Source organism: Rana temporaria, chromosome 3 (genome assembly GCF_905171775.1).
Source record: "Rana temporaria chromosome 3, aRanTem1.1, whole genome shotgun sequence".
Taxonomy (NCBI): Eukaryota; Metazoa; Chordata; class Amphibia; order Anura; family Ranidae; genus Rana; species Rana temporaria.
In genome coordinates, this window is record NC_053491.1 from 384,666,600 (window position 1) to 384,688,471 (window position 21,872).

General features: G+C 46.1%; 1 protein-coding gene across 11 annotated transcripts in view; it reads right to left on the reverse strand.

Annotated features, from left to right (window-relative positions):
• DGKI (diacylglycerol kinase iota) overlaps positions 1 to 21,872 on the reverse strand; it is a 483,473-nt gene that overhangs the window by 150,321 nt on the left and 311,280 nt on the right. For all 11 annotated transcript variants that reach the window (XM_040345697.1, XM_040345695.1, XM_040345698.1 and 8 more), the window contains 3 exons: positions 13,546 to 13,624; positions 6,727 to 6,782; positions 5,816 to 5,878 (listed from right to left, as the gene is read on the reverse strand). In XM_040345697.1, coding sequence (XP_040201631.1) covers positions 5,816 to 5,878; positions 6,727 to 6,782; positions 13,546 to 13,624 — 198 coding nt within the window. The remainder of the gene's footprint in view (positions 1 to 5,815; positions 5,879 to 6,726; positions 6,783 to 13,545; positions 13,625 to 21,872) is intronic.

Consider the following 21,872-nt stretch of genomic DNA (forward strand, 5'->3'; position numbering starts at 1 on the left):
TAGAATTTTGTAAACGTGTGGACAGAAGACCAGCTGGCCGCCTTGCAAACTTGAGCCATAGAGATCTGGTGGTGTGCTGCCCAGGTGGCGCCCATGGCCCTAGTAGAATGAGCCTTTAATGATAACGGAGGAGGCAACCCTTTCAAGCCGTAGGCCTGAGTGATTAACTGTTTAATCCACCTCGAGATGGTGGATTTTGCAGCTGCCTGCCCCTTCTTGGGCCCATCCGGTAAAATGAACAACACATCTGTTTTCCGGATCTTCTCTGTAGCTTTAAGATAGGCCTTCATGGCCCTGACAATATCCAAGGTATGCAGCAACCCTTCCTTTCTGGAAGTAGGTTTAGGAAAGAAGGATGGTAATACCAAATCCTGGTTTAGATGAAAAACTGGATATAACCTTTGGTAGGAAGGAAGGATGAGGGCGGAGAACGACCCTGTCCTTATGCAAAATAAGATATGGTTCCTTACAGGATAAGGCTGCCAGTTCCGATACTCTTCTGGCGGAAACTATGGCGACCAAAAATACTAACTTCCTTGTCAGTAAAACCAAAGGAATTTCAGCCAACGGCTCAAAAGGTTGTTTCTGTAAACTTGACAGAACAAGATTTAAATCCCACGGACAAAGCGGGGATTTAACTGGAGGATTAATACGTAAGACCCCCTGCATGAAGGTCTTAACCAGCGAGTGGGTGGCCAGCGGCCGCTGAAACCACACTGACAAAGCTGAAATCTGTCCTTTGATAGTGCTTAATGCCAGTCCTTTATCCACTCCTAGCTGGAGAAAACTTAATACTCTATCGATGGTAAACTTACGAGAAAGCCATAGCTTGGACTCACACCAGCCTACATAGGCCTTCCAGACCCTGTAATAAATCACCCTAGAGACCGGTTTCCTGGCTCTGATTAGGGTAGAGATTACTTTCTGAGACAGACCTCTACCCCTGAGAATCAGGGATTCAGCTTCCAGGCCGTCAAATTTAGATGCCGTAAGGCAGGGTGGAGGATCGGACCTTGCGATAGCAGGTCCGGCCGTAGAGGAAGAGTCCAAGGGTCTCCCACTACCATCTTTAGGATTAGTGAATACCATGCCCTTCTGGGCCATGATGGAGCTACCAGGATGACTGGTATGTGCTCCACCCTGATCCTGCGCAGCAGGCGGGGTAGTAACTGGAGCGGGGGAAAAGCATAAAGAAGTTTGAACTGATGCCATGACGTCCACGTCCGGCACTCCCCATCTCTGGCAGAGTGTCTGAAAGACCTGTGGATGTAGAGACCATTCCCCTGGCAACAGAGTCTGGCGACTTAAGAAGTCCGCCTGAAGGTTGTCCACTCCTGGAATGAATATTGCCGATATGCAGGGCACATGAGCTTCTGCCCATAGGAGAATCAAGCTCACCTCTCTCTGAGCGGCTTGACTCTTGGTTCCCCCTTGGTGATTTATGTATGCCACTGCCGTGGCATTGTCCGATTGAATTCTCACCGGGAACCCCTGCAACTTGGCCGTCCAAGCCCTGAGGGCTAGTCGAGCAGCTCTGAGCTCCAAGATGTTGATGGGCAACTGCTTCTCTGGCTTTGCCCAAGTGCCTTGGCGAGTGCAACCATCCAAAATTGCTCCCCAGCCTGTCAGGCTGGCGTCTGTGGTTACTATCTTCCAAGCCACTGGGCTGAAAGACTTCCCCTTCAGTAGATTCTGAGGGTCTAACCACCAACACAGACTTTGTCGGACTCTTGATGAGAGCGGCAAAGGGATATCTAAGGCCTGTGGCCTCCTGCTCCATGCTGACAGGATGGCTGCCTGCAGGATGCGAGTGTGGCTCTGGGCGTACGGTACCGCCTCGAATGTGGCCACCATCTTGCCTAGTAACCGCATACATAGGCGAACAGTTGGTTCTTTCTGCTTAGAACCAGTAGGATTAATTCCTTGATGGCTTTGACTTTTATCAGAGGCAGAAACACCCTCTGTTGTTCTGTGTCTAATCTCATGCCGAGATATTCCAACTGCCTTGTGGGCTGGAATGCTGATTTTTCTCGATTTAGGACCCAGCCGAACCTCTCGAGGTACTGAACTGTGAGGGCCACTGCTCGTTCCAAGCCAGGAGACGAGTGATCTATGACTAGGAGGTCGTCCAGGTATGCTAGGATCGTGACCCCTGCTGGCCTCCCAAACCTCTGCAAAGAGACGCAGTCTTCCCCCCACCTTCGTGGGTGGGGGCGCCCCTTCATAAGGCCGGCTTGGGGGCTGGCTTCGCTGGCTTGCGAAACCACTGCTTCTTGCCTCCGGCGGCCTGTCCCTGCGACTTGTTAAAGTTTGATCTTGCAGGAGGCCGTCGATACTGTTTGGTATTGGAAGGCCCCTGCCCAGGGGAGTACTGTCGTTTAAACGCAGGCCCCCGAAACTCCGCTTGAAATGGTCTGAATGTATTTATCCAGGTCTTCTCCGAAGAGTCGTCCTCCATGGAAGGGGAACCCTACCAAGAGCTTCTTGCATGGGGGCTCTGCCTCCCAGCTCTTTAACCATAAGAGTCTTCTCATATGGATAAGGGATAACGTTAAACGTGACGCTTGCTGGATAGAATCCTTAATCGCATCTACCGTAAAGCGTATGGCCCTAGGGACGTCCGAAAATTCTTCTGCCTGCTGGGCAGGAATAAGTGTAAGCATCTGCTTAGCTTGATCCGATAATGCTTGTCCAACCCCAATTGCAGCCACAGCTGGCTGCACTACTGCCCTTGCAGTAGTGAAGGAGGTTTTAAGTAGCGTTTCCAAGCGTTTATCAACCGGATCCTTGAACACCTGTATGTTTTCTACAGGGCATGTTAAAGATTTGTTAACACATGAGATGGCTGCGTCTACAGCCGGGGCTGCCCATCTCTTGGAAAATTTCTCTTCCATAGGATATAAGGCAGAGAATCTTTTTGGTGGTACAAAGATTCTATCTGGCTTGGCCCAATCTTGGAACATAACTTCCTCTAGTAGAGGATGGATCGGAAAAACCGCATTGGTTTGAGGCGCTCTTAGTGAGCCCAAAGCTGAGACCGTTGATACTTGGAGATCTGGTACTGGCCAGTTGAACGTCCTATGGACCAAGTCTGTTAAAACTTGAACCCACCAGCTCTCCCCTTGGGAGGCTGCGCCAGACTCCTCCGTACCCGGATCCTCGATCCCTGAACCTACTTGGTCCTTGTCCAAGAGGTCTTCCAATTCCCCTGCGGAAGGGACCTCCTCATCTGAGGGTTCACGCTCGGGCGACGGAGATCTATTCCGTTTTTTGCCCCGCATAGCCTTGGCTATCATCTTTTCCATTCTTTTTTCCATCTCCTTTAGAGAGGTGGACAGTACCTCGTCCGTGACCACCCTAGGGTTGGACTGACCCGTGCCAGCTCCAGCCCCAGATCTCGATGGTCCCACCAAGGCTCCCTCTGGGGAAAGTAGCGGCATGACTTTGTCCGAGACCTCAGACCCTCTGGGGGAATCCCCACCTCTTGTACCCTCTGAACCAGATGCCATGGTACAATACCGAGGGACGCCCGCTACTTAACGGTGTTTGGGAAAATAAATAGTTGTTGCCCAAAAAACCTTTCTGGGGGAAAAAATGCCTTCTTTCTTATTAACTTGGTTTGTTTTTCTTTTTTTTTTTTTTTTTTTTTAAACCAAAGAAAGAAAAACCATTCTGTCCCCCTTTAGTAGTATTTGCCAAAAAAAAATGCTGAAAAAGAAACCCTATCTCTAGGGTAAAGGACAGTCTTTTTGAAGACTGTAATACTCTTCTTTGGCCACTGTGTGTCCTCGGCGCCCCACGCTGCCGCTCTGGTCCTTCCTCTCTCAGTTCCAACACTTCACTGAACTGGGAACTTTTTGGAAGGGCCGCCCCTTCCTTTTACCTACAGGCCCGCCCTTCCCCTGTCAGCAAACGGCGCGAAATTGCGCCCATATCACGGGGACGCATGCGCGCCCGCCGGCGGGGGGGGGGAGGGGGCCACACGAGGAGGTCAGAGGCTGATCCTGCCGTCCAGGCCAGGATCCACAGAGCGGCATTTTTTCCTGCAGCAACCGCCTGGACCTCTCTGAGCAGGCTTGCAGGTAGGAGCATTCACTCCTTTACATAAGAAACCTCAGTAGATTCCCAGGGGCTTCTCTTAGAGAGAATTGTCACTATACACACAGGCCCTTTTTCAATGCTTTCTAGCACCAGTTGCAATACTACCAGGGAGGTCACGATTATGGGGAATATATACATACAGAGTCATCCTATCCTAAGATATGTGACTCACCTTGCCAGATGCAGCGCATAAACCATAGGCATGTCCCACTGTGACCTTCCCCCAGAAAAAACCTGCTGCGAACCAAGTTCCGCAAGTTTCCCCTTCACTTACCTGCTCCATGCCGCAGGACTTTGCACAGCAAGAGGTCCAATCTTCCCCCATCTCCGTGGGGCGTCTAGACCTTCAGGCCCTGGGTTCCTATGAAGGATCCACTGTCCTGGGCCCATATAGCACCCTGGCAACAGAAACATTAGGCCCCCAAAGGTTTCTAAGTTCTGGGCCCAGAGTCCAGCTCTCTGTGACAGAAAGCATTATGGGCTATACCCCAATGGTTTGGGGTCCGGTTACTGACCACTTTAGCACTGAGGCCTTTGGACAGAACCGGTTAGCCCACCTTAATCCCAAGGATGTGGAGGCAAGCTAAACCATGACCAACACCTAAGACACTGGCGTAAAAACTGAGGTACTCCTCCTATGGGAGGGGGTTATATAGGGAGGGGCACTTCCTGTTTTTGAGATTGCCAGTGTCCATCACCTGAAGGTACTCCATATAACCCATATAGTAATGAATATGCTGCTCTGTGTCCCGTGATGTACAATAAAGAAACAATAATGGATGGGGCATGGATGTAATCACCTCATGTGAACGAGGCCTTAAGCCCTGTACACACGATCGGATATCTGATGGAATCTAATCCGATGTATTTTTTCGTCGGATATCCGATGAAGCTGACTTTCATCAGTCTTGCCTACACACCATCAGTCAAAAATCCGATCGTGCCAAAGCGCAGTGACGTACAACACTACGACGAGCCGAAAAAAAATTAAGTTCAATGCTTCCGAGCATGCATCGACTTGATTCTGAGCATGTGTGGATTTTTTCCGATGGAGTTCCACATAGACGATCGGATTTTTCATCCATAGGAAAAATTTAAAACATGTTCTTTTTTTTACACAGATGGAAATAAAACTGATGGGGGCCACACACGATCAGTTTGTCCGATGAAAACAGTCCATCAGTCGGCCCAAACCAATCGTGTGTACAGGGTTTTAGAGTGTTGAGACAAATTGACAGAGTGCTTACAATGGTCAGTTTTTATTAATTTATGTAAAAACTTCATGCTGTAACTACTTAAAAAATGTTAGGTGGAGTTCTGCTTTAATTTGTTAGCCAAGTCCATCTAAATATGGTAGTGCATCTAACAATGCCCTCTCCCAGATTGACAATTCTGCTGTTCAAAGGTGTCTCCATTGCTCCTCCAGTGGAGTGGGGACACCCTAAAACAGGAAGTGTATTACTGGCCGGATTCCCAGGTAAAATAAAATAAAAAAGCATTAAAAAAACACACACACATACAGCCACCACATTTAAGAAATGGTAGGCTGTAAAATACAAAATTCTTGTTTTTGGGTTTAAAATTGCTTTAAATCTAGGTGAGAATATACATTTATTAAAAATAGTCAATAAGAAAACAAAAGCAAACATCCCCATAGAACATATGTTTTAAAAGAGAAATATAGTGTTAATTACGATTTTGAATAAGTACTCACCACAACTTTAACATGTTTGGCTAAATCTCTGGAGCTCCTCTGTAGGAAGTCTGAGAAAGCTGCCTGTAGAAAAAACAGAACAGGGAAAGAGATTGATTGTTGACATATAGACAAAAGGTACATGGAGATCAGCTGGACTGTCTGGATCAGCTTATAATTACCGTATGTTTATATGTGTGTGTGTGTGTGTGTGTATATATATATATATATATATATATACACACACACACACAGGTGTTGATTGACAAAAAGACCTGGAAGCTAACTGGAGCTGCTTCAGATTTTGCACTCTCCAGTTTTAGTAAAAGTTTAATTGAATAAACTGAAGTCAGAAGATTATTGGCTACCATGCACAGCTGCACCAGATTTTGCAATCTCCAGCTTTAGTAAATCATCCCTACTGTATATGCTATATTGTACTATATGTTTTCAAGAACGCACCTCCAGTATTCTTACGAGGGTAAATGAACAGTAGATTTGTCTTCCTTACAAATATTCCTCTTGGTCCAAAAAATTGGTTGTGAACATTTGAAAGATTTTATAGTCTGATCACTGGTTGTCTCCAATGGCTCCAATCTCAGCCCTTTTAATCGGCTGACTTTTTTTTCCCCACCTCACTGATCATAATGCATCAAAGTGTCTGTGTTTACCATGGGTCTCAACTGGATTTTCCCTTTTACTGTGTGCAATTTGCATTTTACAGCTTTAAAAAACATTGGTATTTTCCCTTCAGCTATTTGATGCAGTATGACTTAATACCCTAACTGCAGGTTAAAAAAAAAATTACTAAAATTTTTGTTCAAATAGTAAAGACCCAATTTTTTTTTCCTGTTTTTTTTCTGCAATATCAAAAATGATGACACTGTTGGCCTATCACACAAATTCAAGATTGTTATACAATGTACACTTACCCCTGCATAGAACATCTTGTTACGAAAACGACTGTTGAATTTTTCGGGATTTGCTTCTGCAAGAAAAAAAGCAAGAAGAGGTCACATAGGTACTGCCACTAACGGTAATTCAAATCCTACTAGTCACAAGGCCAAGCTGTAGTACAAGGTCATCATAGGGGGTCTTCAGCTATTTCATTGCAACCAGATAAGTGCAAATTTGTCAGTTTTGCAGTACATACATTTAAATGCTAATAACTTTTTAACCACTTGTGTACTATTAACAAAAACCATTGCAATATTTTTCTGAGGACCAATATGACTTTGTTTTGCTTGCATACATTAAAAAATTGTATTTTGATGTACATTTATTATCTAGCGCAATGTCTCTTTGTCTTAAAATAATCAATCACAATTAAAAAAAAAATAGTTTTATAGCAATTATAGCATTATTAATTATGACATTTACAACAGCAGACACTCAAATACATTAACATATGAAAGTAGAGGTTTAAATTTAGGGTGATACCATTTATTGGCTAACTAGTAAGGTTGTAGAGCATCTAGTAAGGCCCACTATAGATTAGATATTGGTTTCAGGGGAAGTTAAATCATAGCATGAATTCTAGCTCCATATTGAACACTAAAAGACTAGAAACATATATACTATATGGCCAAAATATTGAGTAAGGCCCAGTACACACGAGGAGACATGTCCGATGAAAACGGTCTGCGGACCGTTTTCATCGGACATGTCTCCTGGGAGCTTTTGGTCTGATGTGTGTACACACCATCAGACCAAAATCCCCGCGGACAGAGAACGCGGTGACGTAGAAAACACCGACGTTCTCAAACACGTAAGTGCAATGCTTCCACGCATGCGTCAAATCAATTCGACGCATGCGCGGGATTTTGGGACGCTGGTTACACGTCATAACCAGCGGACATGTCCGATTAGGTGTACTAACCATCGGACATGTCCGACGGACATGTTTCCAGCTGACAAGTTTCTTTTTTTTTTTTGAAAATGTTTTTTATTGATTTTCTGCAGGTACAATCAACAAATAGTAAGGTACGTTAATTGTTACAGTATCACATTGGAGCGGACAAGTTTCTTAGCTTGCTAAGAAACTTTTGTCCGCTGGAAACCTGTCCGCTAGGCCGTACACACGGTCGGACATGTCCACGGAAACTGGTCCGCAGACCAGTTTCAGCGGACATGTTCGACCGTGTGTACGCGGCCTAAGGTGTTTCCAGTGAGCCCGCACGACTGACCCCATTTGAAGAGAGAGAGGTAGAGCATGAGCCACTACACATGATCTGCCAGGCTGAAATTCAGAGCCATACAGAATGCATGTCCATGACACATTATTAATTCTTTACTTGTTTTTTTCACGTTAATGGTATATTAACTGTTGGTGTGGGTGAGAAGAGACAAATTATTCACAAGGCAACGTAGACAGGAGCCTGAGGCCCAGTGGATGTCCAGGGGTCTTAGTTGCAACCTTATCATCCTTCCAAAACAGGGAAATAGCATAATTGGTTAAAGTTGATACCTTCTTGTCACTTTACAATGTAGGATACACTTGTAGGCGTTTGGTGTCTGATGAGGTGGACCATGCCAACACAGACAATTTTAGTGGGGCAGTTAGTGCACCTATGGCAATTTTTGTTTGTGTCAAATGAATGGATGGATGGGGGATAGCTGCTGCATTGCCTAGGGCCCCATTCTGCTTTCTCTGGGTGAGAAGCAAAAACATGTGTCACACATCACAGCGATGGGGAACTCACATCATTAATAAAACTATAAAACGGTCTATGTGTGATAATAAGTAGATCAGGTACTTCGGATATGTTCTTTAATACGGGAGAACCAGCCTTCTTCATTGTAGGTAATGAGGCGAGCACCCAACGTTTTCTATATTACGTTTTCTATATTACGCACTTAAATAGCTCAAGTTTCCCTCCATTGCACACAAATGTAACCCATTTCCTCTGCTTCTAATAAAGACAACAAAGCGATAAACTGGATTGGAAAGTGAACACATGATCTGAGTAATGAACACAGAAATTAATGATAAGATATACAATGTCTCATGTACACATACAGTACATCTCATTTATTTAGGTGTACATAACAAAGTATATACCTCATTCACCAAGGTATAAACAGTATATTTTATATCATATTCATTCATATACTCCTGATGAATGTTTTATCTATCCATTCGTATAAACATAAATCATTATCAGGCTTATTGAATAAAGCGCTCTTAATTTTTACGAATCAGAACTGGCTCTTCTGAATTCAGATCAGTACAAGACAGATTCCAACTGATTGCACATAGAAAATTAGCATTTAAATCAGGGGTTCTTAACAGGGGTGTAGCCACACACTTTGGCGGTAGGAGAAACAAATGGCAGATTAGGTATAAACTAGAGCTCTGAATAATGAAAAATCATGTTGACAGATAAAATCTAAAATCTAACTAATAATCTAAGCACACTGTCACTGATTGAGACAGCGGTACCTAATTAACGTTAAGAAGACTTAACAGACATTTTTACACTTCCCTGTATTGTCAGCTGATATGCTTGCATAGTCACAGTTAGAAGGTTCGTTCCTTGTGTTGATGTGTTAGATGACATGCGAATAATGTGTACTAATTGCACAAAAACAACAAAAGTTTCACTAGCTAGCTTGTGAAATTGTGATTTGCAATTGTTTTATATCTATTTTAATTTTAATTCTATTACAATTTTCTTCGAGCTGTTCTGTTCCTAGATATCCATATGCAAAGTAAAATGGCTCTATTGATATCTTTGAAGTCATACTAATATCTAATAGACTAATGATTTCAACAGTCTGTCAATGCTTCAACCCCCCATCCCCAGCACTGCTCTAATCAGCAGTGGTACTCAGGGAGTGACCACTCTATTAATGGGAGAAGTGTTCGGAGGGGCATGTTCAGAGCCCTGAATTCTGCATGTAGCGCAGTCTTAAACCTTGCTCTCCGTATGTAGTGCACTCCTGAACCCGCATTGCAGTGGAAGCGTGGTTGAGAAAAAAAACCCTGAATAAAACTGCATTGAAAAGGAAACATTGTAATGCATCAAGATCCCTTCAGTTTTTGAGTTCAGGTCCATTTTAATGTACACTAATTTGTGACAACCAGGTAGACAACTCTTTCACTAGACCAAATACTGAAATCAAATTGTTTTAGTTATTCGATATATTTACAATCCTTTGCAATACCTTGCTTACATATAATAACAAAAAGAGAGCAACATTTCAGAGTCTTAGAACGATGTCAAATAGACATTTGAGAGTATGACAACTTATACCTGGGATAACAAACAATTACAAATTGTTTCCTTGATACTTCATGTCATGGAAAAATGACATGGTGTTCTAGAGCTGAACAATAATCATAAAACGATTCTACCCCCCTCACGATCTTAACATTGCATTTCGCGATTCTGTGCAGATAGTTCTCTGCTCAAGCAGACAGCTGTCAAAAGTAAAAAAAAAAAACAGGCAGACTGCCAAGTTTATGACAACATCCTCAGGCAAGATAAAGAGAAACATTGTAACATTTCCTTCTTTTAGAGAAAAAGAATGAACTTCTGTCTGTAGATGAGGTCAGTTTAACCACTTAAAGACTAAACCTTTTTCTGACACTTGTTGCTTACAAGTTAAAAGCAGTATTTTTTTCTAGAAAATTACCTTTCCCTCTCCATATACCGGAGAGTCTGGAGAAAATTTCACTCCCAAGGGGAATCTGTCTGGGGGCTAGCCAGGAATCTCTTTCATCACCGTTTTGGAGATATGAGACTTGGCTTTAAAGCACCCTATGAGTGATAGGAACAGGGAGTCTTGTATGGCACAGCTTGCAATTAGAGACATCTGCATCCCAAGATATCGGGGGGGGGGGGGGGGTCTTGGCTCAACCTCTTGGCACAAAGTTTTTGAACAACAGATGTAATACTTGCACATGCCTTGATAAAGAATGCTCAGCATTCGAAATGCATCGGCTTTCTGCTACAACTTACCTCCCAAATCTTGGTGATGGTACCGTATGCCGGACAGTATTTACATCTTCTATGATTTGTATATTGTGTATTTATATGGTTTTTTGATATTTTTGTATTGTGTAATATTTCTATATTTTTGTAATAAATTGATATATTTTTTATACATTTTGAAGCTTTATGTGTGTTGCCTATACAATCCCATCCTTTGAGGTTTACTTAGAACCCCCAAACATTATATATAGCAGAGACCCTAGAGAATAAAATGGTGGTTGTTGCAATATTTTATGTCACACTGTATTTGCGCAGCGGTCTTTCAAATGCAATACACATTAATGAATTTTAAAAAAACGAAACAGTAAAGTTAGCCCAATTTTTGTAAAAGATGATCTTACGTCGCGAGAATCGTGATCTTCATTCTAAGCGAAAAAATTGTGATTCTCATTTTAGCCAGAATCGTGCAGCTCTACTGTGTTCTAATATACATTGCTGAGCACAGCTGGAGTGAGGACGGCATATTGCGCACAAGTAGTTTAAACAGCCTGGAGCAGCTGCTAGGGGGTCCATTACTGTAATGTTCAGCCTGCCCTGCAAATGGCAGGATGGAGGGGGATGAGAGGCCAGTGGTTTTTGTGGAGAGACCCCCAACCAACAGTTGCATCTTTAATAGAAGGACACGCAGCATTCACAACAGGACTGCTAGTGTACAGTATACAATTCAGAGGATATGGAATTTCAAAGGGCGAATTTAGGGAAATCTTTCTGAATGTGAACCTACACTTTAATTTCACAACTGAAAGTTGGTACATGTTCAGATTGGTAACTGGACACAATAGACTTTTTTTGAAACTTGATTGGTCAAGGCAATTCAAAATCACCAGATTCACTGCATATGGTGAGAAAGGATTGTGTAGATAGTCTGTCACACTACATGCAGTTCATGTCAAATTTTGTCGATTTGATAGATAAAATCTGAACTATAATCTGATTGTGTGTGGCAATCTTAAACCACAGCAGAGGAGGCAATAATAAAAGTAATCTAAGGACAAAAGCTGAATGCAGGGATCAGTACAGAGTGACATATTTTGTGAAGGGAGCTCTCCAATGTCCTTCCTTCCACTGATTAGACTTCCTGTCAGAGAAATTACAAGCATCTCACAGAAAAAGCTAGAGTGTCCATCAAGGGGAGGATTGTGGTATCTCTGGAGAAATAACTCTAAAAGAATCATTCACTGGCCTGCTCATCAGCAACTTGTAAAATAACTGTCTCAACAAACAGTTGTCAGTAGATTCAACTTTAAATGTAATTTGGCAATAAAAAGGGGGAGAAATGCCATATCTTCTTAAAAGAAACACAATTTGTTTGTACATACTGTACTATCGATTTGAGAAAACTAGTTTCCAATGCACCACAGGAGCCTCCAAACATGGCCATAAACTGAAATTGTTATCTAAACCGGCAGCTTACCAGTTCTTGTGGCGGCTGCATAATTTTTCTTTTACTTAGAATTATTTTTCTTTTTCACCTGGTGATCCTGCCAGCAACAGGATTGGGTTCTAGAGCAGCGGTCCCTAAGCTTTTTGGACACCAGGGACTGATTTTATGACAGCCCTGAGGGTTGGGGCCGACTGTCACTGTTTATTTGCATGAGTAGTTCTGTCACACTAGGACAGAAAGGGCAAGATTCACAGAGAAATCGGCGTATCTCTGTGCAAGCGTAGCGCATCTCATATGTGCTATGCCGACGTAACATAGAGAGGCAAGTACAGTATTCACAAAGCACTTGCTCCCTAAGTTACGGCGGCGTAACGTAAATGGGCCGGCGTAAGCACGCGTAATTCAAAGTAGGCTGGTAGTGGGCGTGTTGTATTATAGTGAATCGTGACCCCATATAAATGAAGCACCGTACGAACGGCGCATGTGCGCGCATGCTTAGAATCACGTCGAATTTACGCCCTAAGATACGGCGGCTCAATGGCAACGACGTGAACGTAACCTACGCCCTGCCCCATTCACGTACGACTTACGTAAACAACGTAAAAATATACGCTTGTTCCGACGTCCATACTTTGCATTACTTGCGCCTCATATAGTAGGGGTAACTTTACGCCTTATGTAAGCCTTACGTAAATGGCGTAGCGGGCGCAAGTACGTTCGTGAATCGGCGTATCTAGGTAATTTGCATATTCGACGCGTAAAACTACGGAAGCGCCCCTAGCGGCCAGCACCCAAGATACGACGGTGTAGGAGACTTACGTCGGTCGCATCCTGGCAAAATTCAGGCATATCTTGTTCGCTGAAATGGGCACATAGATACGATGGCGCATCACAGAACTTACGCCGCGTATCAATAGATACATCAGCGTAAGTCATCTGTGAATCTGGCCCAAAGTGTGTATCTCCTTTACTATGCCAAAAAAGAGATTCTGATGAAATGGTCATCCTCAACGCAACCTGAAGTGTCTTGCACTAGATGGGTGTGTGCTTTCCATTGGCCCGTTCCTCTCCCCCTCCCTGACTGTTTCTTTGTGTTTGTCTCCTGCCCCCTCCCTCTCCTTTCCCTTTACCCCTCTTTTCCTCTAACCCTCCAACCCCCCTAATATGGTCCTGGGTACAAGATGTCTCTCCTTCTTTTGAAGGAGATCTTCTTTTCTGTTACTTACGTGTGTATCCTGACCATGATTTGCTAAGCCTGATCTACATCTACTGCTTACCTACATTGCCCCAGTAATAGAGGGAACATAACAGTACATAGACACAGTTCATTCTACACAAAGGTACTGTCTAAAATTTTTAGTTCCACTCACCTCTGGACTCGTGAAACTCCAAGGTCACATGTGCATCAAACCCCAGACTGAAGTAATTATTAAATACATTTAGTGGTAGCTGAAAAGAAGAATGGAAAACACCATGAGACAGCTTAAAGCAGCAACAAAAAGAAAGGAAATAGAACAGTAAGCGTGTATTATGGGCATCGGTTGTTTAGGTGTGAAGATCACACATGCAAAATAAGGCTGGGTTCACATGAATGGGCTCCTTAATTCACTAAAGCACACATAAAGGTGCATGCACCATTTTTTTTAAAGGAAGCCCACCACAATGCACAGTTTATTGTAGTGCACTAAAATGCAAATGTGTTGCCAAGGTGCGTTGGGTTGCCATTAAGAATGACACACGTGCCTTAACATCTACATTCTTGCAGCACAATGGTGTGAACCCAGCCTAAGCTAAGCCAAAATGTGTGGAAGAATTAGAACCCCCTGTTAGGTTTTTGTTGCTAGCCAAAGAGGGATTTCCCCTTACTACTGAAAGGGAAGGGAATCCCCAACTGCAACACAGGCAGAAACAAAAATTATTTTCTTTAGTGTCTGTGTCATTGTTGCAGATTTTCCTGGTCCTGCCTGGTTAGATTGTAGTCACCGAGATAGAAAGCAAAGCAACACCTCTCTACAGAGCACCAGATAGCTGTAAAATCTCAACAGGGGTTCTGATTCTTCTGAAAACAAATAAAAAAGAAGACTTTGGATTTATACAGTATATACTTTAATTGAAATTGCAATTATACAAATGGCTTGTTAGAAAGTATAATCCTGTGCCACCCAGAGATACCACACACTCCACTTGTTGATCCCACAATGTGACCAGAACCAAAACTCTTTTTACCTTCAACTATCTCTGACTGATACCTTCTTTTACCACTGGCCTGGTATGAGAGAATTGCTACATAAAAAAGACTGAAACTTTGGGACATCGCAATTGACTATTAAAGGATATTTGATACATGTGACCCAGTGGGGAAGATTTACTAAAACTGGAGAGAGCTAAATATAGGGCAGCTCTATGAAGAAACCAATCACTGATTGACTACCATGCCCAGCTGTACCAGATTCTGAGTTCTCCAATTTTAGTAAATCTTGCCTAGTGTGTGCCTAGACAGAGTTTGGTAAAGGATGTAGAAGTGAACTGTGAACTCCTCTAGGGCAGAGACTGGTATGAATAGATGTGTACACACAGTTGTATGGTCTCTACCAAAATCTGAAGCTAGACATTTACTCTGTACCAGGCTTTTTCAAGCACGGCTCCATGAAACCCTAGGGTTGTTCTAGAAGTTGCTAATGGTGTTTTTAGCTATCCGTAAGGTAGGCATTCTTCCCACTGACCACCATACTAATGTACACTGAGCTGGGGCTATAGTAAGTATTGCTAAGCTCCCAACTCTCCCTCATTTGAAACCTAATCCCTTTGTCATTCTTTCTTCTTTAGTTGTCTCTCCTTTTGGCCTGATGTATAAACCTCTGAAAATCGTATTATTTACCTACCAAAAATGTTAAACTACATTAAATTGTTCATTCTGAAAAGGAAATGTAGTGGCAGGGGTTCCCTAAGATTTTAAAGTTATACCAAGGGTTTTTCCTTGTCAAAAAGGTTGAGAAAGGGGGCGTGGCTTAGCTATGGAGGAGTGAAGACGTGGGTCCCTTCAGCTCCTCATCCACCGCCGCATCCATAGCGCCATTGAGGGGAGATATCACTCCTGGATCACCGGAAAACATGTCGCAGGGACGGCGGGCGCTCTCCCAGCAATCGAGGGCGGACGGGTCCCGACAGGAACAGCTGGATGCCTTCTTGAGTGGGACCCGCGGCCCGGGACACGAGGCCTCCAAGATGGCGCAGACGCCAAAATCATCTAAGGCAGCTAAGGCTGCTCAGAAAGCCTCTGCAAAACAGCAGCAGCAGCTCGAGGACTCTCAGATCCCCTCTCCACAGATGGTGAGCGACGCTGCCCCTCCACTCTCCCCGGGACATGACTGACTTCATGGGTGATGGTGATATAAAACGCCATATTTGGTCCCTCCCTACTCGGGAGGACCTTGAAAAATTCACAGCCAGGGTGGAAAGAGCCTTCCGGGAGGACATAGCCCAGCTTAAGGCTGACACTAACCACTTGGGAGCTAGGATGGAAACAGTGGTGCAGAGACTTGATGAGGCCCTGCCTGCCATCTCTATGCTTCAAGCCAGATTCTGCTCCCAGGATCAGAAAACTGAGACTGTGTCAGTTAGACGACTTTGAGAACCGTAGCAGGCGAGTGAACATCCGCATACGCGGCCTTCCTGAAGCCACAGCACCTAAGGACATTGTTCCTACTCTGGAGGGTGTATTTAGAGAGATTTTGGGTTTGTCTGCTACTGCACCCATTGAGATTGACCATGCTCACAGAGCCCTCAGGCCGCCCTCTCAGGATATGGACAATCCTAGAGATGTCATATGTAAGCTCCACAAGTATACATTGAAAGATAAGATCATGCAAAAGATACGTTGGATGCAATACTTTGACTTCGACGGGGCCCACCTTCTACCAGGACATTTCCAGGAGGACCCTCATGCAACGCAGGGCTCTCCGCCCCCTGCTGGAAGCAGTCCAAAAGGAAGGCCTGTCTTTTCGCTGGGGATTTCCCTTTTATTTGCAGGCGTCCAAGGAGGGCAGACAAGCTACGCTACGCACCAAGGACGACCTCCCACATTTCCTGACCACCCTGGGATTGGAGACAGTCGACTTCCCGGACTGGAGACCCCCGCAAGACCATCCCGACCTGCAACTCCCCCAACCCTGGCTACCGGTTAACCGCAAGAGGAATCGCAGATGGCCCACTTCTGCCTCTCCCTCAGGCCCCGTGTCGCCGCGACACTAAATGACAGCTCCCTTCCCCTGGTTTGCTTTTTGCCTTCACGAAAGGTCTGTTCTCTTCGGTACTGGTATCCTATCTGCTCTCTATGCACGTCTCAGGCCCGCTGAGTACACCGATGCCTGAAGCTGGGATCTAGCCACTCAGTATGGTAATGTTTGCCTCCCTACTGGACCAATTGCCTTAATAACCGTGACTGATCATAGGCTCCCGTTGTTGCTGTCCTTTGGGGGAGATTTAAAGCCATGGCCCCCGGTTCTGGCCCGACGTGCACACTTCCCGGATACCCTGTACTTGTTCATCATTTTTTGCACTTTCTACTCCCGAGCAGGCCCGGATTTACTCCCTTTGCCGCCCCAAGGCCGGGTCCTTCAATGCCGTCCTCCGCCTGCGCAGTACAGGGGGGACATTATCCGCCGGGGGACTTTTTCGGCAACACACGAAGAAGGAGGGGGGAGGGGTTTGCTGCCGAATATGACATTGAGAGGCGGGGGGGGTGCTGCTGACGAAAATTGTATTGAGAAGCGGGGGGGGGGGGATGACATTGAGCATTGGGGGGTCTGACAAAATGACATTTAGAACCAGGGGGGGACTGCTGCTGCCGAAAATTACATTGAGAGCCATCTCACCCCCTCTTCCCTCTTGTTTTCTCTCCTCTAACCATCCGTGACATGACAGGGGGGGAACTCCGGAAATAAAAGTGTCCTCTCCGCTCAGCCGCAGTGCCGCCCCTGCACCCACTGCCGCCCCGAGGCCTGGCCTTGTTGGCCTTGTCTGGAATGCGACCCTGCCCCCGAGTCTATTGCCTGCTTGTTTAGAGATGGTGGTGGATGGGGACTGACCCCCTTCCCTCCGGTGTTGGTCCACGTTCCCAACGTAGACCGTACCTTATTATATATGTATATTTCCTCATTTGGAGATGGGGACAGGTCTCGGGCACTCCCCCCCTATAGGGCCGAGCCCGACGCCTGCCCCCCAGGTATACAATGTTATGGTATTGTTACCATTGCTGTATTTTGTGTTTTATGTATGTGTTCCTGCCTCTTACTGTTTTCTCTTCCCTCCCTTCTGCTCTTCTTTCTCTCACTCCATACCTCCTTATAGGACCTGCCCCCAGCTCCGTCTCCAGCCCTACACCCGCAGTCATGCTACAAGACCCGACTTCACCACAGACTCTCTATGGCATCGCTTAAGGTAATTTCTTATAATGTGCGTGGTCTTTGCTCTCCCTGTAAACGCAGTAAGCTCTGGTGGGAACTGAAGCGGTCAGGGGCACACACGTGAATCTTTTGCAAGAAACGCACTTTACCCCCCCCCCCCAGTCAACTCCCAAATTGCCCACCCATCTTTATAACCAGTCGTTCCTGAGCAACTAACCGGTTAACAAATCCAGGGGCACGGCTATCGCCATTCATAAATCTTGCCCCCTCCAGGTCATTGAGAGCAAGATCGATCCTCAGGGGAGGTATGTTTTCCTAAAGGGGGTTGTAGAGGGCCAGAAGCTTACAGTGGCTACGATATATGCCCATAATTCCAATCAACTTACCTTTCTAGACAGTACCCTAGACAGCCTCACAGACTTTAGAGAAGATCCTCTGATCTTGGGCGGTGATTTTAACGTAAGCCCTGACCCCCAACTGGACACTTCGCACCGACGCCCCTCTCATTCTCACGCCTTTCTTAAACATTTTCGCAAGTCCCTGCAGTCTCTTTGCCTCCTAGATAGTTGGCGAGTGCTTCATCCCTCAGATAGGGATTACAGCTATTATTCAAAGGTCCACGATGTCTACACCTGTAATGACCTGATCTGTGTGGATTACTTGGCTCTGGAGCTGTTGCAGGCCTCGTCCATCGGGGGTATAACTATCTCTCACCATGCCCCGGTCACAGCCTCTTTGGCTCTGCCTCAGGGCAGGAGTAGGGCCTGGTCATGGCGCCTGAATGAATCCCTGTTGGACGATGCGGCCACGATCTCTGCAGTCACGGACGTCCTTTCCCACTATTTCAAGGAAAATATGATGGAGGGTGTGAGTGAGGGGGTTATCTGGGAAGGTCATAAGGCGGTAGTGCGAGGCGAGCTGATCTCTCAGGGAGCTAGACTTAAAAAGGACCGACAAGCGGATTTCGCTAGGGTGCTTCGGGCGCTGCAGCAGACGGAACTTGAACATAAGCAGGGGGGGGGGGGGACCCGGAGGCTTTAGGGAAGATGATGGAATTGAGAGAATTGTTCCTGTGCTTATTGGACTGGCAGGCGCGAAAGCAACTGCGCTACCTGTCGCATAAATACTATGAGCACGGCAACAAATGTGGTCGAATGTTGGCCAGAGCCCTTAGGAAGAAACGCGCGCTCATGTATGTACAGAAGCTGCGCCTTTCCTCTGGAGAACTCACGGTCAAGTCTTCCCAAATAGCCTCTGGGTTCCGAGAATACTATGCCACCCTCTATATCATGGACTCGACGTAGACCCCTGAGGCCCAGACTGCGAGACTTAACGACATAAGAACCTACCTGACTGCGGCTGGCCTTCCCCCGCTGAGGGTCGACCAGTGTTTCATGCTAGAATCCCCTATTACGCCTGTTGATCTTGGGGCTACAGTGAAGTCCTTGCCTAATGGGAAGAGCCCTGGTCCCGACGGGTTTACCAAAGCCTACTACAAATTGTTCCTGCCCCTGCTATCGGAGTCGATGTGCAGCTATTTTAATTCTATAGCAAACGGACACACAATCCCTAGTAAGGCCCTGCTAGCCCACATCACTGTGATCCCCAAAGAGGGGAAGGACCCGCCGTGCCTCAGAGCTACAGGCCTATATCCCTTTTTAATGTGGACATTAAAATTCTTGCTAAGATTCTTGCGTCTAGGCTAAAACACCTAATCCCACTCATTGTACACCCGGACCAGACAGGGTTCGTCACGGGCCGAGAGGCTAGGGACAATTCCATCAGGGCCATACACCTTATACACTGGGCTCGTACTTCTCCTGCCCCCCCCCCCCTATCTGATCCTGTCCACCGACACAGAGAAAGCCTTCGACAGAGTGGACTGGACTTACATGCGCGCTGTACTGGAGGCTATAGGTTTGCGCACGCATATGTTAGCATGGATCATGACCTTGTACTCGGATCCGAGTGCTCAAGTTAAGGTCAATGGATTTCTCTACCCTAGATTCTCGATCAGAAATGGCACGAGGCAGGGCTGTCCTCTTTCGCCACTTTTGTTCGCCCTGGTGCTGGAGCCATTTCTACGCACTGTACGGGCGAACACTGATATCAAAGGACTAACGGTGGGTCATACGGAGCACAAACTTTCAGCATACGCTGATGATGTGCTCTTCCACCTGACGGACCCCCTGATCTCTCTGCCTAACCTGATGTGAGAACTCCGACACTTCGGGTCACTTTAAAATTTCAAAATAAATAAATGGGCAAGTCAGAGATCTTGCCCATCCAGTTATCACCCTCTCTGACAGAGAGGCTACAAATTGCTTTCCCATTCACCTGGGCTAAATTCGTCCCTGAAATATTTGGGTATACGGCTGACGGATAGGTTCGACACACTGTATGCGACTAATTTCCCTTCCTTGCTGACAACTGTGAAAAAAGATCTGGCCCTGTGGACTAAGGCCTCATACACACGACAGAGTTTCTCGGCAGGATTCAGCGAGAAACTCGGTCAGAGACGGATTCTGCCGAGAAACTCTGTCGTGTGTACACTTTCGGCCCGATGGAGCCGCCGAGGAACTCGTCGAGAAAATAGAGAACATGTTCTCTATTTTCTCGTTGTTCTATGGGAGAACTCGGCCCGCCGAGCTCCTCGGCGGCTTCAGGGCAGAACTCGCCGAGGAACTCGATGTGTTTGGCACGTCGAGTTCCTCGGCCGTGTGTACGAGGCCTTAGACAGCATTAACTGGTGCTTCCATGCTAAATCCAAACTCTATCGCTTGCTGGGCTCCGCTGCCTTGGTAGCGAAACCTGCATACATCAGGGCCTGGGAAAGGGACTTGGAGACGGTCTTTTCACCTAATCAACTATCTTCCCTTTACCAACTTACTCGGGCTAGTTCAATTGACTCCAAGATGCAGGAAACAAATTACAAAATACTGCTACGCTGGTACCGTGTACCGGCGGACCTTGACAGGATTTACCCATCCATGTCAGATCGATGCTGGAGGGGCTGCGGTCACAGGGGCACCCTTCTGCACATTTGGTGGGACTGCCCAGTGATTAGGGCCCTACTGGGAGGATATTAAGTCCCAGATCAAAGAGATAACGGGCACAGACATCCCCCTCTCCCCAGTCCACTTCTTGCTACACGTTCTCCCCATGCCAGTGAGCCAGTACAGGAAAAGTGTGCTGCCTCACATGTTGAACGCAGCTATGCGGTTGCTTCCCATATACTGGAAGCGCCCGCAAATCCCAGGCAGGGAGGAATGGCGTCGTAAGGTGAGCGACATCAGGGAGGCGGAGGATTGGATTGCCACCTGCAGGGGTGCCCAGGACCGCTTCTCTGCAACTTGGTCGACCTGGGATGCACATGTCCTGAATCTGGGTCATGTGTCCTCCAGCTTGGATGTGGCCCTTAAAGGGCGGCCTAGAGGTTCTCAGGTGGGAGAAGTGGGCTGAAACGTACTAGACATATCACATGGATGTCTAGCCAATAGTGGGGGTTGGCACGAGTGGTTCTCCCTTTTTTTTTTCTTAGCTACAAAATATGTGCTGATGTGCTGGCGGAGCTGGACGCGAGATTCCAGGTATGTTCTCGTCTACCCTATTCTCTTTCCTTTCTTAGTTTGTACCCCCCCCCCCCCTTTCTTTCTTCTTTTGTCGTTTTGTTTGTTTGTCTTAGTTTCAGTCTGTAAAGGCCGTTTGTTCGTAGGTGGCTCGCTTGATAAGCATTAGGCGATAGCTGCGGAGCTGGGTGGCCGGCTGGCTTGACGGACTAGGGCACTCTGCCACCACGGAATTCCCTGATCAGTTCGGGGGATCGACACTTTTGTGTCACCGGGGTGTAGAGGCCTTGAATTGGGGAGGTCCGGGTGGAGGTTTGTTGCAGAGGGAGGTTAGTTGGAGGTGTTAGGTCGCCCCCCTCCCCCTGTGCGTGCCAGCCTGACCCGCCCCTCAGCATACGCGATGGGCGATGTTTTCGGTCCGGTCCGGGGAGCTGTTTGGCCAGGCCACAAGCCCGCTAGCACCTCTTCGGAGGATAACTCTGCTTTAAATTCTGCAATTTAGAGGCAGGCGGTTCGGCTCACTAGCTGTGTGTTGAAGTCTCGCCGCCAATTTGTCACCTGACTTCTTGCATTTCTTATGCTAATGACTGGTTTAGACGTTTTTTTTTTTATATATTGTCGTGGTTGAGAAAGGCTCTTCTAGACAGTCAAATACAAATTTGTGTTGAGCTTTTCTTTTTTTGCAGTTACAGGGCAACCGAATGTTGACCATTTCTATGTCTA